Source organism: Papaver somniferum, chromosome 5, assembly GCF_003573695.1.
Source record: "Papaver somniferum cultivar HN1 chromosome 5, ASM357369v1, whole genome shotgun sequence".
Classification (NCBI taxonomy): domain Eukaryota; kingdom Viridiplantae; phylum Streptophyta; class Magnoliopsida; order Ranunculales; family Papaveraceae; genus Papaver; species Papaver somniferum.
In genome coordinates this window covers 189,430,461-189,448,528 of record NC_039362.1, presented here as the reverse complement: position 1 = coordinate 189,448,528, position 18,068 = coordinate 189,430,461, and the positions used below count along the sequence as shown (strand labels likewise).

The window sequence follows — 18,068 nt, the reverse complement described above, 5'->3', positions numbered from 1 at the left end:
AAACCTTAGATCATAAACAATTCTAAATTTCACTCCATACTACCAATTGAAATAGTAAACAACTATAAAACATCACATCCAACACATAATTGGTTCTACATAGATAAATCAAAATTACAAAACATCACATAAAATGACTTAAAACTTGTTCATCATACCTTGTTCTTTTTTGTGGATGAAAATCGTTGAAAATACCTCCACAAGAACCACAATCATAACAATCAACTACTTCCTTAGGACCCACAGATTGAACATGCCAAATCTAGGTTTTTTGTTTAGAGGAAGAAAAGGAAAAGAGAAACGAAGTAAATCTAGTTTCCTGCTGATTTTAGGGATTTCTGTAGCGATTAATGGCTTGGAGCTTTGACAAGGTTGACTTGGTCAAGCGCCTACTCATTTACCGCTCCGTAACTGACGCCCAACGGTTGGTCGCTCATCGTCTCATAGTTTGACACTTTCTTTGAGAATATTGAATCACCATATTGAATGATGTGGGTTGGGTGATGAATAAAAATGACGTGGCATGTAGTTGAATATTGGATGCTCGAGAGCCTTCACACAAAGAGCCTTGATCAAATACTTCTAGAGTTGTTTCCAAAAGAAAAAGAAAAAAAAGGAAAAAAAAAAAATCCTTCCAGAGTGGAGTCTATATTCTTTGATCGGCTCTGCTGGTTGTCGATATGTCGATCACAAAGGAGACGCATAAGAATTCTGGCTTAAATATATAGACCGATAGTCAAACCACATTGACCATCTTTTCATGCTCAAAAATCAAAATTGAAGTTTAGTCCACATCGGTACCAGAATCCGGTTCTCTTTATGCAACTCAAAGGTGAGATTCAAAACTTCCATTCTCCAACAGTTTCAGAAAACCCTAGAAACGCTTGAGAAGCTGATCAAACCCTTAATTCTGAATCCCAAAGGTCAGTTTTCTGTGCGCAATCTCTTCGTTGATTCATTATTCTGAAATTTAGTGGTGAAGACATTTCTCGAATCCCCCAATCCAGATCAAGTTGATTCCGATCTTATGGAACATTTATATGATGTTGTCTGTTTTTTTATTTATAATCTCACATTAACTTGACCTAATTTCAGTTTTTTCAGCTTTCGGCGGGGGAAGTGAAGAATCAGAAAGAAAGATGGCATACGAACTAAGTGAGCAGAAAAGTAAGACCATCTCTTCCCTATAAACTTGAATTACTTAATAATTTTCTGTATATTAAGTATAAGCCTACAATAGGTTTTTGATCATATTCGTGCGTCTCTCTTTAGCTATTTTGAATGTCTCAACCTCGTAATTTTAGCCGTGATTAACTTTATGTGGTTACTACTTTTGAAAACTGAAGTGTATACTATGTATTTGATAAAACTTGTATGTGTCCGGGCAATGCTTACTTCCATAGTAATCAAAATATTTCCAGTTAGCAACTTGATTTCTTGTGCATTTTGCCAACGATATGGAAATCTTGTATAGTTGAAATAAAACGTAGACGTCAGATGTTACAGTTCAGATAAAGGCTCATTGTAGCAGATTTGGAATGGACAAAATTTTTACATGAACTTAGAACGGTAGATGAGGTGTTCAGAAGTCAAACACAGTTTTCTATTTTGATGTACATAAGTCAACAAACTGATAATTTTGATTTGACAAATCTTGACAATGTTCTAGTTCGTTGGTTAATGTGGTTTCATACTGAAACTAGCTGTGTTCTGTGTTGCATTGTTCGGTTATCTGTTTTTTTTACTCTTATATTGGTGTTTCCTCAAAGTCTCTTTCAAATTTGTTGTAATACTCAAAATGTTTCTCCAAAATGCAGAGATCGGGATTGGCCTTGTTGGTTTTGGTATCGCCTTCACATTTCTAGGTGTACTCCTTTTCTTTGACAGGGGTTTGATTGCTTTGGGAAATGTACATCTTCATAAACTTCTTTCAATGTTTATTTGATTTATTTTTTAAGCTGTTCTATATTAGTTAACAGCTTCCTTTTTAACATTTTGTTGCAGCTATTTTTTTTATCTGGAGTAGTTCTTTTACTCGGGGTGAAGTCTACCTTGAAACTCTTTACAAACAGACAGAACTACAAGGTACCTTCAGGAAGTTCCATTTGCTAGTTACTATTGCTCGTGCTTTATCTGAAAAAATCCCAACATAAGTGGTTAGAATTTGAACTTAGTTCTCATTGCTGGTATAGAAATAATGTGCTCAGTTTGCTAAGAACTTCATAAAGCATTTGCTACATTTCATAGATATATGTAACTTACAACACCAAAAGAAGCTCATGAAGTTTTATGTCCCGACTTTGTGAAGATCATGATATACTTATGTGAAGTCTAAACCGTACAATCAGTTGGAGTTGAAATTGTTTACTTTTGTACAGGGTTCTTTGCCATTTATTGTTGGGCTCTTTTTAATTTTTGTTCGTTGGCCGATAGCTGGTATCATTATTGAAATATATGGTGTTATCGTTCTATTCAGGTCAGGCATTAGTCTCAAACTCCAAAGTGGATTACATTCAACTTCTAGCACTTCATAGTTTTGACTGCTGTAATTACCTTTTCTCGCAGTGGTTTTTGGCCTTCTGTGAAGGCTTTCCTCTATAACATTCCTGTTGTGGGGTGGTTTCTGCAATATCCTTTTCTGGTATAAGTTTTGCTTTCCCTGTTAGAGTCATAGAGATGATTTCTGTTTTTCTTGGCATTATTTTGAAAATCATAAGAATTGATTATCACCAGCTGTTTTACACTGCTTCTATTTAATTTTGCAGCTGCTTGATCGCTTGAGAAGAAGCTTTGGTTAGAAACTACTCAAATTATTGAACCTCATGGTTTGCGATGCCAAGGTTTCTTAACCGTGAACTGCCTAACTTCATAAACAACCGCTTGAAGCCGTATAAGAGATTAAGCTTACCTCATGCATTTCTTAAATCTCAATTTGAGCTTTATGTCAAATGAAAGCAATTGTCCTGTAGCCACATGTATGTTTCTGTTTTTGCATGCTGACCACTATTGTAAACACGTGGATACTTGAGATTTGCATGTGGAGCAAACAGTTTAATATTTAAGTGTGTGTGAATGTTGTTTTTCTGAAAAGTGACACCAAGCCAGCAGTTTATAATTTGTCTGCTCTTCTGATACCCGTACCACATTGTTAATCTATAAAAGTGTTAGTAGTTTGACACATTGCAGAGTTGCTTTTGACATGTGAGCACGGTGAATCTAGTACATCAACTAGAAGTTCAACTCTTTTGTTGTGGATTATCAGTGTGTTCTCAGGAAAGCTGTAATATATGGAGACTAGTCATAACGAATTGAATACTGGTATACGGCATGAATCTGGTATGCATACATCACTAAGTATCTGAGATTCATCACATAGTTCATGAATAGAATCAAATTAGCTAAATCTTTATAATACTGATTCTTCATGTGCAGGATCAACACAAGTTCAGAAAAAAATGGTTCGAGGACCTTCATGAGAATATTTAGCATGACCAAGCGTGTGGCCCTGACACAGGTAACAATTTACAGTACCTGCAATAGGAATATAGACGTCGTGTTCTGTGAAATTACATCAGAAGTGGTAATTTGTGGGGTAAACCTGGAGATCATGCAAGGGATGTCTTGTAGTGAGTCCAATCTCCTCGCCTCGGTGATTCTCAGAGTAAAAAAATAATAATATTGGTAACTGAAAATCTGAAAAGTCCAACCAAGTTAATGCAATTGTTGATTGATGTGAGTCTTAGTAAGATACATTCTTAAGAAATCGTCAGACCAAAATTCAGCTCTTGATTCATCTTCAACTACCCAGGAGTTTTATAACATTTTGGCAGAAAAATGCAGTGGTTCTATCCTCCTTAGCAAATGAGCTCATGCCCCCTAGAAAGGGACTAGAATACCTTTACATGTTATCATTCTCTGAATCTATGGCTTAATATCATGTGTAGGGTTAAGAACAAGTTCTAACATATATACCTCGTATTTGTTGTACTTGTTACCAGCATGTCTTGTACGCTATTTGGATCAAAACGGAAACTCGTATTTGTTGCCTGTTTTGATTAGTTTTATACAAAAGCAAAACAAACTGCCGTATTACTCAAGAGCTGCGAGTGTGGTTAAAGGTTGGCAGCTATTTAATCAAAGTCTGGTAAATTGTAGTTCTCTTCCTTCACCATAGTAGAATCAGGTAAATTCATAACTAAGTAAACAAGTCATAACTCATAACCGTAATAACTATGATACACAGAGTGTTAGATAAAGCTGGAAAACTAACACGACCACACATGCACGTTAGATGAAATATACATGGAAAACACTGACATGGTGATTTTATGATACGTGGAACCAATGTTTTATAAGGCCGCCATAACAGTATAATGTTCCGACTGCTACTGTCAGACCGTTTTTTTTTTCCTGTTACATCTCTGTTAGTGACCATACCAGCAATTTCTGAAAAACAATCTTAGCGGGCACCATAATACCTGTTTATTTTTTAAACAGTAATTCACAGACTCAATCATCTTGAGGTACACACAAGATTTACATACAATGTCTAACATAATTGTGTACATGTACTCGAAGAATTGCCCACGAGTGTGACACTGTTTGACGTCCATGCGTATGACACAAAAAGTATGCAAAAAGTTGGCTTTACTTGTTAGTTGTACAGTTATATATATTCAGTTGATGATAAGGTTTTCCGATGGGTCGGAACAAGGCTGTTTTTCTTTCCTCTTCTTCTTATGATTGTATTGTGTGGTGGACTCAGATATCTAGTATTTTGCGAAAGTTGTAGCTTTAGTTCTACAAAACTCTAGTTGATTTTGTGTTTAATAGATTTAAATGTAAAGGGGTTCATCACATTAGTTGATTTTGTTTCATTTTGCTCAATCCATATTTCTTTCTATTGCCTTGGGTCAAGTTATTAGGAAAATCATTGTTTTCTGCATATTTCAACATTTTGACGATATTGACGGCAAACTATATGGTTTAAAAGTTTAAAGAATGGTAGCCCATGGGTGTATAAGCCGCCAAGCTATGCCTTTCGAAATTATGAAGTCATAATCATAAAACTGTTCTGGTCCCGATTAATGTGACAAATCTCTTTCTTGCAGTTGATTTGTTACTCAAGATATTCATAATGTCGGTTAATAAGGTAATCAGCTGTTGTGAATAGTAAAGGAGGATGAATAGAGTACTCAACCTTATAATTGTTGCATCTTGCAATTGGCATTATGACAAGACTTGGCATTCATGAACAAACTTATGCGTGATATTACAAACAACACTTAACTCTTCTATTACATTTTGTCAAAATATCATATCATACTTTCTTAAATACAGAATAGATTTGATGATATATTGTAAATCTAGAATTTGTATCTCACTATGAATATTTGAATTTATATATATATATTTTTTATTGATGCACTGGTGTTAACTACCTCATGCTCTAAATGCTGGAACTGCTACATAAGTGTTTCTGTCTAACAGCGGTTGATATCATTCATATATAACATGTACTCTGCAGCATTTAGGGGCTTTAATGGCTTCTTGATTACCTGACATATGCTATAAATTTAAGATTTGAATCTATCATACATCCTTACACCTAATTTATCTGTATGTATTTACAGATAAATTGTATACATCCTTACACCTAATTTATCTGTATGTATTGGTGATGATGAATGATGGATGATTATTGGGGGTGGTTCTGATGGTAAGTTATTTTTCTTTAAGCGACACATTTGAAATTAGATTTATTTTTCGCATAGATGATCCTTAGGAAGATTGAAACAAAATTTGAATTTTCCTTGAGCTAATAAAATATTGAAAGGTGCACCATGATTTGTGTTTGTTTGTACTGTCAAATTAGAGGAGCCATGCATGAGTTATAGAAGAAGAGAAATTTGTGTTAGATTTTGGTTTACTGAAGCAACAGAGTTCTCTGCAGTGTGGACATTGAAGAAGTAAACATTTAAAATTTAGCATTAAATGGGCTCAGATTTTTCAGGAAACGCCAATTTATGGGTGTTGTTGGAGGTGTTTAAGAGCCCTATATATATAGCCTTTACAACTTTAGGTGACATTTGTACTTTGCTGAGTCAATGACTGAATCTAACTAGGGATTGAGTCAGATTTCAGACCCTTCATTTGTTTTAGGAGACCAGAACTTCTAACTTTAGTTTAAGTTGAGGCTAAGTATCTGATTCAAGAGACACCGAGTCAGATAAAAAGCATATATTGGAAACATCTTTTCCCTTATAAGTGAGGACTCAGATGAGTAAGAAAAATTTGAAAGAATCGAATCTTGCTCTTCACCTTTTCTAATTTTGTGTACGAAATCCAGTGCAGAGAGACCAAAATTATGGTTTACTATAACTATCAATAACACCACATTAAATATAGATGTAAACAGATTTTTGATTGGTTGTTATGTCAATAACACTGCATTAAATTTTCAACCAAAACATATTAGACAAAAGTACATCATTAATTAGATGTAGAAAATTAAGAGATTTGGGCCAAGTTTTTGAATGCTTCCCCTACAAGTTAGTAGTGTAAATTTATGAGGTATCCGTACTTGGTCGAATTTGAAAAATGTAGATATAGTATTTATATTTACTCTTCTCTGTTTTAGATTTTTAATAACAACAGATGGTATCTGGGGTTAGCCAATCTGACCTTGACCTTACCTGGATAGCTTCACTTGTGGTTCATCTCTAGGAGGTTTTAATGACATATTTGTTGAACAATTAGTACTATAACATTAAAAATTAATGTCCTATGAATCTATGCGAATAATGGGATGACTCAATATTCGTATTTCCCGCTTAGTGAATTAATTATCTTGATCTTTGTGTTATTGAATTAGGATGTAATGGTCATAATGTTTTAGGGTGAAATGCACAGAGGCTGAGGAAGAAAGAACTTTCTTAATGAGGCAAAAATAATTCAAACTATTTTCGTTTGACTGCATGTAGATTCTGAAACCAGAACTCATGCATTTTGCTCTCAACTAATTAGGCTCTGCTTAACGAAAGATATTTATGATACAGAACCATTTTAATTTGTAGAACACCGTACCAATCTTTGATTATTAATGCATTTGAACAGGACACTAATAGAGACAGAAAATGAAAGGGTGATTTATATCACAGTTATTCCCTAACAGGTTAAAAGCTAAACGAAATTTGCATCATACAAGTTTTCCCCGGTTAAACATTTCAACCTTAGCCGAAAAGTATATAATTTCCAACTTACGTGAGCCACCACACAACTACCATTATTAGGAAAAGAGTTAAACCTGGGCCATCTTCAATTGACTGTTAAGTCCTACTGCATCTCAAGAAGTAGACAAAATTTCAAGCATAAAATTCCACCCAAAATAATAGGAGCCACACATAAAAATCTTGTATAGGTGAACGAACCGAAACCTGCTTGGCCATGATTGACTAGGTAAAGTTTTAGGGATAGGAATAAGTTGTTGACTTGTCTGATAATCCTGTACACTGTAACAATGTTTGTATTGTGTGTACAATAAGATATATGGACGGATCACTGGTGCTTGGATTCTGGTTAGATAATTAAAGTCAGTCTTATATTCTTTGAAAGCATTAAATGGTGATATATATCTACTTGCCCATACCATTAATGAATTTCTTGGTTTGGCTCCTAACTTTTAACGTGGGTTTGATGAAACTCATTTATGATATCTCATTTATGTTAACACTCCCATCTGCATGAATGAATGCTTTGAAGTATAAATTCACTTACTCTCTCTTTGGTGGTTTTCATCTTTTTCTCTTTCTCTCTCTCTCGGTAACGTAATTTCCTTAATTGGGTTTCTACTCTCTTCTCTGTTTTTGATCTTCAACCAAAATTTGAAGAGTACTTGGAAGAATTCTTGGAAGGGCAGAGAACTTTTTGTTTGTTTGTTTGTTTGTTCTGAGGATTGGATGGATCATTATCCTGAGCTTTCTTTGGGTAACAGTAGCACTTTTTCAGAATCAGATGAGAGTCTTTCTAAGAAGAGAAAGTATCAACCGAACAACGACGATAACAGCACCATTAGCTCAACTACTGAGTCTTCTGTCTTTGCCACAATGATGAGCAATACTCCTGAACTTCAACCGAAACAAAACTACCTTTCAGATTTCCATGATCTCCAGGTAATCTCACTCAGTCACTCTTTGATGATTTACGGTTTTCTTAGATTACCTTTTCATAATCTTATCTTTTATTTTATGGGTTTTGATTTTTTGTAGTTTTTGTCTTTTTGGTTTGTAGTTTGGAAGAAGGTATAATTTGAGTAAAAACCCAATAATGATGAAGAAGAAAAGCTGCAATAATGATAATTGGCAGCATAAACATCAAAAGCTAGATTTGGAGCTTAGCCTCTCAAATTCTGACGATGATGATGCAAGAAGCAGCAAAAGCTCTGAAGTTTTAGAGGATTTAAGTACAAAAAGTTCTTCAATTAGTAATATGGTTGCTATGGGTTGCCTGAAATGCAATCTTCTTGTTATGGTTTCAAAATCCTTCCCTTCTTGTCCTAATTGCAAGTTTGTTAATTCTATTCCCAAAAATCATTATTATCAAAGCCCTCCTCGGAAAGTCGCCAAGTCCCTGCATACACTTAGTCTTCTGCACTAGTAGTTTGATCAGTTAGTATGGAGAAGAATAAAATTTTACTCATAATTAGGATCAGAATTTAACCATATTTGGATGTCTCTTTGCTATGTTTGTACATATATTTTTATATGTTAAATGCAATTAGTATAATAATTCTATGTTTAGTATCTTGTCTTGTTGAAGCAACATCTTCTGGTATGGGGATATTGATTACTGTGATGTGTATATAGTTGAGTTAGATTTCTATGTGTACTAGGTACGTTGTAATATCTATTTTGTCCAGTACATTCTCACCAGCTTTACGCATTTGGAGTTATAACCACCATGGATGTTGTTGCAACTATAAAAGTACAGTACTAGTCGTCGTGTTTGCGTCATACTACATCTTTTCTGGAATTTCAACCATTTCTTATTTTGGAGCCTGTGCCCGTCTCTTTGTAATATTCACCTTTACACAACCTTCCCCTGGAATTTCCTTGCCACATATTGCAATATTGTGCAACATGTTCGCACAGACCCTAGTGTATCCAGCGAAACACTCGAGATGAGTATGGGGCATTCAAGAATGTTTGGTTGTAGTAGCTCTTTTATTACTCAGACCATTGAATGAGATTCAGATCAGAACTCAGGAAGTGTCTAACTGAGAAATGACAACTACTGACGCCATGGTTGGCCGACTTGAATAATCTTAAATTTCAAGGCCCTTATAACAACAAATTTAATTCCAAATTGGAAAATTAAACACAGCCCAACTAAACCATCCTGCTTGTCTTCTTAACTAATCTGGCAAAGGATATGACGAAATAGAGAAATCATTAGTAGGAAAATGTGGTTCAACTACAACCCCACATAAGTACAGCTTGAGTGAATATACATCACATTCGAAATATTGTCTAGTTGGTTCAAGAGAAAAGTCTTATTTTGAAATTCCAATTTATGTATATGGTGATTCCAGTAACAAATGAGAGTCTGTAGTGTGACGTCCTAAGTGCGAGATTGATCACGCACCAGAGTGCTGCAACGTTTGTATTTAAGACATTTGTGTCGGTTCGTATCAGTTTGTGGCTCATGCACCAGTGGTGGAACCGGCCTACATATTAGAAGGGGCCAAATACACAACAAGTCAAATGTGATGTATATTCACTTCCGATGTGAAAAGGACAAGTTCAGTTTTTATTGGACTTTGGGAGTCAGTTCGCTAGTGGGGAAACTGCCCCCATTGGCTCTGCTATTGATGAACATAATGGGGAAGCTAGAATACGTTGAGTTTAAGGTACTTTCCTTCCTAATTTGGAAAACTCTCAGACACAGAAAGGAAAGAGTGATCATGTACTGGGTTGAATCTGAAGGCCCGTTAGTTTTGAATCAACTGGCAAGTATAGTTCACGCCTGAAATCTTCTTGGATTAGACCCAATCCAACGAACCCTCATTTTGGGCATACCTAAATCTTTCTAGGCATACAAAACAATAGTCTCATTTTGGGTGACCTTATAAGGGGTATCCTATGGGTAGTTCAATTTCCTATATACCTTTAATACAAAAATCTAAAATCAGTTTTCTAAAAAATCAAAATCAGTTTCCCTTAACATCTCTTCTTCTTCCTCCTCCTCCAGCCGAACTCTTCCTCTCCTGCGAAAATTCATCATCGTGATTAATTGTCGATTCGTAAAAGTTCAATCGTCGGTTAAACTCAACCACATAATGACTCGTACAAAGAAAAGCAGGGACTAGGCAAACCAAATCGTCTTCTAATCCATCAATTGAAGAAGAAGAACCAATTGAAGATGAAGGTGTAGAAACTGAAAATCAACCACCAATTGAACCATAAATTGAACCAACTGCATCTCCAACTCCGGAAATGATGATAAAAAGTAAGTTTTACAAACCCAATCTCCTATTTGTTGTTTTTCATCGATTAAATGACGGTTACAGTGTTGTGTTCGGCTCAAAATTGAGTTGTGTTTTTAGCCGAACTGTTCTTCACAAAAGCTTCCTGTAAATGTATATGAACAGTTCGGCATGAAATTTCATGAAATTTCAAGCCGAACCTAGTCACAGATAGAGATACATAGGGGTTCGGCGTATTCGATAATCATAATATGTGCCGAACCTAGCACATTTACGAGGTTCGGCTATTACGATATTCTCAATATGTGTCGAACCAATAACAATATTTTAACCCAAAAAATAACAAATTGATGTTCAGCTCATACGATTTTCGAAATATAAGCCGAACCGGTAATTTTTTTTTTCCGGGCTATTCAAGATGTTGTTCGGCGTACTATGAAACTTTCATATAAGCCGAACTAGTGTCTAGCAAAAGTTGGAATTGAAAATTATAGGTTCGGCGCATGCAGTAAACAGATTTAGTGAGCCGAACCGTTCATCAATTGGTAGATTCGGCTCATAAATGTGAGCCGAACCTCAACTTGTTTCGCCGAACCATGATCCAAAAAATCATCTAAACAACCTTTATAATTCTGAAAATTATCTTAATCACTAAACAAAATATTTAATCACTAATTAATATTACTAACGCTAATACGTAAAGGGCAGATTTGCTATTAATTTTTTTGGGTTAAGGGGTCATCTGATTTTGCTATTTCACAACCTTTTTTGTCTTTATGCAGTATGCCTAGTAAGATTTCAGTATGCCCAAAATCAGGGTTTAATCCAACCACAATTGTAAAGTTGGTTTGTAAAAGTTGTACTCCATCGGCCTAGTGACCTAGGGGTGAGCAGCAGATGAATGGACGGTGGATTCGGATTGATGCCACCTGTGCCCAGCAGTTTAAGTGACGGATTTGGGATTTCCGTCCGCGTTCAGTCCATCATCTGTCGGATTTGACATCCCTGGATGGGTGGACTGAATAGAATGGAAAATGGGTACGTAGCTCAGCTGGTTATCCCCGTTTGTCAAAGGTTTGATGCATTCTAGAAGGTTACAGGTTCGAATTTCCGATGGCGTAATATTACCGAATTTGACATAGAAGATAGAGTTAGTTTGTCCCCCTTGCGACATAATCAGCCCCCTATCCGCTTCGGCTCCATTGGATGGTTCCTCATGAGGCATGTTAGTAGGCTTGCACGACAACCTGTTCAACTATAGTAGTATGTTGTTGGAGCTTAACTTGTTAGGCTTCGAACTAGTTTATTGTAATAATACTCTTAATTTGTAATCATATATTAGTTTTTATTTTAATAAACATACCTAATTTTTGAAATTGATCATGTTGAATTTGTGAGATTCCACAGTACTTTAAGCATGTCGCACCAGTCGTCTTTTTCTTCGTGCTTGTTAACGAGACAAAGAACATTAGGTTTTCCTTTCTTTTTTTGATTGTCTTTCGACCACATCATGTTCAAAATTACCTTAACCATAACTAATTGAAGATCTAGGATTTCAATCAAATAATTTATCTTCAACCAGCTAATTTGGTCGTATATAATAATGTAGACAACTCAACCACAGTACAGTTGCTGAAGAAAATTCAAGAAACTGAAGTTAGATACAGGCATTTGGAAAACAAAAGTTCTTGGTGTGTAGAAATTGATTATCGACAATTTGAGAATAAATGGCTAGGTTGAATTATGAAATAATAATTTAATGATATCTAAAGCAATATCACAAAAAGTGCCGGTGTCACTATAATCTAGTGGTAAAGTCATTGGTTGATAATACCAGTCACCCGAATTCGAAACTCGCCGACCCCAAATTTTTTATGGATCAAATATATATCATAAAAAGTGTTAATGATATTGATCAAAGTTATAACTATCTCATACTTAGGGAAATATTTGATTGATTTAACATCCATGGGTGGTCAGAGGGTGACGAGTAGATTTTTAAAGATGTTACCCGCGTCCCGTCAACCAAAATGGCGGATTTAAAAAGTCTATCCCTGTCCAATCCGCTAATAGGCAGATTGGCTGCACACCTACCAAATGGGGGATTGAATCTAAGGATCTTGTAACCCTTACCTCTGAACTTAATAATTCGTATGAAATACAAAAGAATTTTTGGAAATGCAAAAATAGAGAACATAATCTAGCCAAAGGGGTATAAGTACTAGATATTTATACTATAAGCCTAGACAAAGATATATAAGAAATAGGAACCACCCAAAACGAAGATAGTGAATGGATTAACAGTAGACTGGAAATTGCCTCTTGTATCATTAGTCATATTCTTAAAATTGCTATATATGTTACTCCAACTATTTATGAGGAAATGATTGATTTAATCCTATCTTGCATAAATGATATCGATAATAACATTTTTTGTGCTACTCCTTCTATGATTGAAATCAAGAGAATTGTGTTCTTTATGGAACCTGATAAAAGTTCTCGTCTGGATGGTTACCCACCAAAATTTTTATAACAAAACTAGGAAATCATTGGACTATACTTAACTCTTATGGTTTAAATTTTTTTCTGCATTGACCACTTATCAAAGGAGATGAATGCATTCTTCACCTCTCTGGTTCTTAAAACTCTAAACCAAACAACTCCGTCTGAATTTAAATTTACAGCTCTCCCTAACACCTCCTATAATGTGATATCTAAACTAATGGCAGGAAGGATGGAAGTTTTGCTTGACAAAGTTATATCCCCTTGTCCATCTTCCTTCATCCCTAGAAGGAAAATCTCTGATAACATAACAATATCTCATGAACTAATCGATAAAATGAGGAATAAAAAAGGTAAAAATTGACTAATGATGAGTCATAAGTCTTAAAATAGATATGTTAAAGGAATTCGACAGGGTAGAATGGACTTTTTAATTAAATTTGGGTAATTTACAAAAATATGCATGTTTTTTGTGGTTTACAAAACTAAGCCAGTGTTTTTATAGGCCAGTTTTGACCAAAAACGGTGGATGGAAAGTTAGCCTAGTTAAGTGGACCTAAAAAGACCTAATAGTCCTTTGAATCGTTGATTTAATTCTATATCAGTTGATTTAACTCACGTAAATCAGCATGGACTCTGTACACGTGGGCTCAGGTATTCCATGTGGAATTCGTACACGTCACCAATTTCAGATCCACATAAGAAACAACAACACAACTCAACCTTCACTGAACCTTTAATCATAACCATGAGAACTATCAGAGACTTCGTATACTCTTTGAAAAAGAGGGAGTCTAACAACACCACCCAATATTTCTCTTGGAAATCTGTATGGACAACCTCGAGTATAATTTTAAGAGAATCAACAAGACTCAATCAATTAAAAGTATATCAAAGAGTTTATATCTCTCTTGTTGATTTGATTTACTCAAGAAAGAACTGCGAGTTCTAATCAAATACAAGGAATAACTTGGATGGTACCAAAGACCAATATCCAAGGATCAATCAATCACAATCAACAACCAAAGGTTGGATTACTCTAATTGATGATCTAACGCACAACCTGTATTATTTCAATTATAAAGATAAACAATATAATGCAGAAATAGAAATAACACAGACACCAGAATTTTGTTAACGAGGAAACCGGAAATGCAGAAAACCCCCGGGACTTAGTCCAGATTGAACACACACTGTATTAATTGATCGGTTGTCAATCGAAAAATATAATTTCACTTCCTTACTCAACTACAATAATGTAGAAAGTGGTAGGAAAGAGTTCGTATCCACAGGGAGGCCTTTGTTGTTAGGCAATTTTCGGTTTCTAAGATAACCAAGGGAGGTTTTTGTTTTAGCAAATCAAATAAAATAAAGTAAAGCAAAGTAAACAGTTGGAATAATCAATAAGGAGAAGATATTGGTCATGGGATAGTATCATTCACAAGCATGTATTTTTCATCATTGAATAGAATTGATAATTTAATCTCTTATTTATTATAAGTCCTAGAATACCTTGATCGCAAGAGTATCCCGCTAATTCCCTATTTTCATCACAACCACATTAAAAGATGAATATGTGAATTCTTCCTAGAAAGCAACCCAAAGTGTAAAAGCACAATTAAGTTTAACTCCCTAAAATCTTTAAGATTTATGGAATAAGACTAATCAAAGCAAACAAACGTGTAAGAGCACTAATTTGTTTTAACCAAGGTTATGATTCATATGTGACTAGTAGGATCTATCACTACAAGCACTAACCACAATTATGCTACTTAAAATCAGGGACAAACAACTTTTACGTATTGGAAACCCTAATATAGCTTTAGAGATGAAAGCAAATCGGATTGATTCCGGACTCAACCAATCAAACAATCAAATCCTAAAACACTATAAACCATGAATCATAAACAATAAAGTTGAGACAAAACTAATCCATAGAATCAAATAACATGCATTGAGAAATCAACTTTTATCCCATAACCAACAAGTGTATTTAGTTAGTCATAATAATGGAGTTCATCATCATCATGATCAATAAAATAATAAAGAAGATGAAAGCAAAGCAAACCCTAGAAGTAGTTTTCTCCAAAGCTCCAAAAAGAATAATAAAATGTGATAATCCCAAAAGTTGTAGAAGTCTTCCTTTTATATCCCTTTGCTTTCCAAAATTAGGTCTAGTCTTCAAAGTCCATTAGATGAAAATCCGCATGTCCAAAAAGTGATAAAAAAAACCATGTAAAAAATCTGCCAAATTAGTCGTCGAAAAGTGGATGGAAGTTGGCCTGAGGGTCACCGGAAATCGGTCGGAAAAATGTTCAGGTGACCGGCAAAGTCCGCCCGGTCACCGGTCAACTTGGTCAAGGAGTTAATCAACACGGCCAACGACCGATTCAAATCAGCTGACCCCTCAGTCAGTTTCGAGTCAGCTAGTTAAGTAGCTAACTGGGCTGACTTGTCTGAGTTAGTGTTGGCCAAGGCCATCGCATAGGCCTTAACCTTGTGTTGCACCATCTTGGCCGGCCATAGCTTCTACCAACACCACTGCAACTCCACAAATCCCAGCATCTTGTAATCTTGCGGCTCAAAGCACAGCAACAAGTTAAGACCAAACCCATCCACGACTTCTTTGAAAACAACCATTCTTTCCATAATTCACAAGACTCATGTTCATATCCACCTTCAACAACACCAACTTCTCTTCCCTGCTATCTTCACTGAATTTCACTCTTCTCAGCTCAAGCCACCAGTTGCAACATCATGGCTTGAAACTCAGCAGAACCACAAAAACTGATACTCCTTTCTTCCTGCCATCTCAGTTGCAACCACCAGCTCAGCCTTTCCTCCTTGAACTGCACTGCTGCAGCCAGCACATTCTCCTTTCTTGCTGGTTAACAACCATTCCATCCAACAACTACTTGCTTGCAGTCCCAATCTTTCACATCCATACAAACCACTGTTTCACCCTTGAAAGCACACTCACAAAGTACCAATTGCAGACCAATCCCCATTTAATCACCATCATTATAGCTTCACCATCTGAGACAACAGCACCAGCTCCTCCTCTTCCTAAACCTTCAAGCATATGGTACCCATGGAGACAACATTAATCTTCACCAGAACTGTACCTGCAACAGCTGCAGCTGCATCTCACTTAATCCATCACCTGTGTATTCTCAATTACCACCATCTCCAGTCTCATTCTATTACTGCATGCATCTTCCATTTCAGCTTCTACTCTCACTATCAGCAACATCAATATGTAGCATACCCATCCATCTAATTCCTCCAGTCTATCTACAATTTCTGCAACATTAACTCAGACCAAACCAAACCCTGATTCATTCTTATCTCACAAATTCATCAGCTGTAGATCTTTCTTCATCTGCTATTGTAGTGACAACACAATCGACTCGGCACCGAGCTGCATCAGCTACACTTCATACCTCCCCTGCATCTGGTGGCTTCATCATTCCACATTTTTTACAACAACAACGTCATTGTGACCATGGCAGTAACACCCATCTCTCGCTGTTGCATCCTCTTCCTGTAACTTGAATCCAACACATACCCATGACCATCAGCACTTTCAGCTCAGGCCTAATTTCAGGAACCCTAAATTCAATTTCAACAGCAATCCACCATTACATGTTCTCTGTAAAAGACTCAAACTCAAATTCTAACCAAAACCAAGATTCTAGTTCTTCATTTGGGATTCAAATCACTCACAAAACTCGATTTTAAGTGAACCCCTGTTGATTCATTCTCTGCAGTGTTTCTCTCAGATTAAATCTCTGAATTTCCCTCTGTGTCATTGATGAACATCACTTTCCACTCTCTGAGATCGACAACAATTAATCATTTTCTTCTTGATCTTGTAATAACAGCAGCAACAACGAGATTACTCTTAATTTCAGGTGATAGAACAGCGGTAGCTACTGCTTCTTTCTCTTCTCAGTTTTAGGAACAAATGATTGACTGAGAGAAAGAGAACTCTCGATTTAGGGTTGATGGGGATTGATCTAATGATACCCGGTTGCCTCTGATAAGGTATAACCATATTCATCCATTTCCTTGACCTACCAGTAGCAGCGGATTCATCTCAGTTCTTCTCACAATAAACCTTCTTCCTCTCTGAAATTGCTCAGAATCACCACCACAATCTTCTCGTGTAATATATAGATTTAATTCGAACCAGTATTCACCACCGCTTCCATCATCTCCGATCAAAACTTCATGGATCTCTCAATTACTCTCGACTGCGCCTCTATTTCGTCAAGTCTCTCAGTTTCAGAAAGACACAATAATGAGGAGAATTCTCTAGGTTTTAGGGCTGTAATGAATAAAATTGATATTGGCACCCTTCACTCCTTGATAAGGGCCACAAAGTGATATTTGTCTTGTCAGTTTTAGAGGACTGACTGCCCACTCTGTTTTCTTGCTTAATTGTCAGTTGCACGGAATTGACGGATATTCTTCACCTCTTTTGCTGCATCACTTTATCTGTCTCCAAGTATCACTCGTCGTGAATTGACCTTTTTGCCTTTTACGTTCCAAATGTACGATTTCTTTCTCTTTTGCTCAAAAGGACACCATTGCACCTAATAACTCAAAACTAAACATAAAAGATGCAATTCACAAAGATAATAGCAAAGAAAGCATAAATATTAAATATAAAATTAGGTGTTTTACAACACCTATCATTAAGCCGCTACAGACACTAGCCTACTCCAATCCAACTTCGGACTAGACTGTAGTTGAACCCCAATCAATCTCCCACTGATCCAAGGTACAGTTATGCTCCTATGCCTCTGATCCCAGCAGCATACTGCGCACTTGATTCCCTTAGCTGATCTCACCCACAACTAAGCGTTGCTACGATCAAAAATCGCAGTCTTTGAAAATAAACAAATCTGTCTCCCACAGACAAGTCTATCAAAGGATCAATCTATCTCCCACAGATAAACCCTAAAGGTTTTGTTCCGTCTTTTGATAATAATCAAGGTGAACAGGAACCAATCGATAATCCGGTCTTATATTCCCGAAGAACAGCCTAGAGTTATCAATCACCTCACAACAATCTTAA

The 18,068-nt window shown here is 36.0% G+C and overlaps 2 protein-coding genes across 3 annotated transcripts; both read left to right on the top strand.

The window, feature by feature from the left end:
- Positions 1-639: 639 nt before the first annotated feature.
- LOC113278360 (vesicle transport protein GOT1-like) lies at positions 640-3,134 on the top strand. 2 transcript variants are annotated; one of them, XM_026527222.1, is made up of 7 exons: positions 640-923; positions 1,105-1,167; positions 1,818-1,909; positions 2,005-2,085; positions 2,379-2,476; positions 2,566-2,641; positions 2,766-3,134. In XM_026527222.1, exons 2-7 carry the CDS (start codon positions 1,140-1,142, stop codon positions 2,796-2,798), a joined length of 408 nt encoding a protein of 135 aa, XP_026383007.1. In that variant the 5' UTR covers positions 640-923; positions 1,105-1,139; the 3' UTR covers positions 2,799-3,134. The 2 variants fall into 2 exon arrangements, with proteins under 2 accessions (XP_026383007.1, XP_026383006.1); XM_026527221.1 differs by having other exon boundaries at positions 641-923; positions 1,096-1,167.
- A 4,402-nt stretch (positions 3,135-7,536) lies between these two features.
- LOC113278359 lies at positions 7,537-8,958 on the top strand. The gene is made up of 2 exons (XM_026527220.1): positions 7,537-8,171; positions 8,290-8,958. Exons 1-2 carry the CDS (start codon positions 7,959-7,961, stop codon positions 8,653-8,655), a joined length of 579 nt encoding a protein of 192 aa, XP_026383005.1. The 5' UTR covers positions 7,537-7,958; the 3' UTR covers positions 8,656-8,958.
- The last annotated feature ends 9,110 nt before the right edge of the window (positions 8,959-18,068 follow it).

Bases quoted from the DNA above. Each gene is read 5' to 3' on its own strand.
- LOC113278360 (XM_026527222.1), top strand. From the start codon at position 1,140: ATGGCATACGAACTAAGTGAGCAGAAAA. The intron at 2,477-2,565 runs GTCAGGCATTAG...CTTTTCTCGCAG, and splicing joins GGTGTTATCGTTCTATTCAG to TGGTTTTTGGCCTTCTGTGA. The intron at 2,642-2,765 runs GTATAAGTTTTG...TTAATTTTGCAG, and splicing joins TTCTGCAATATCCTTTTCTG to CTGCTTGATCGCTTGAGAAG.
- LOC113278359 (XM_026527220.1), top strand. From the start codon at position 7,959: ATGGATCATTATCCTGAGCTTTCTTTGGGTAACAGTAGCACTTTTTCA. The intron at 8,172-8,289 runs GTAATCTCACTC...TTTGGTTTGTAG, and splicing joins CAGATTTCCATGATCTCCAG to TTTGGAAGAAGGTATAATTT.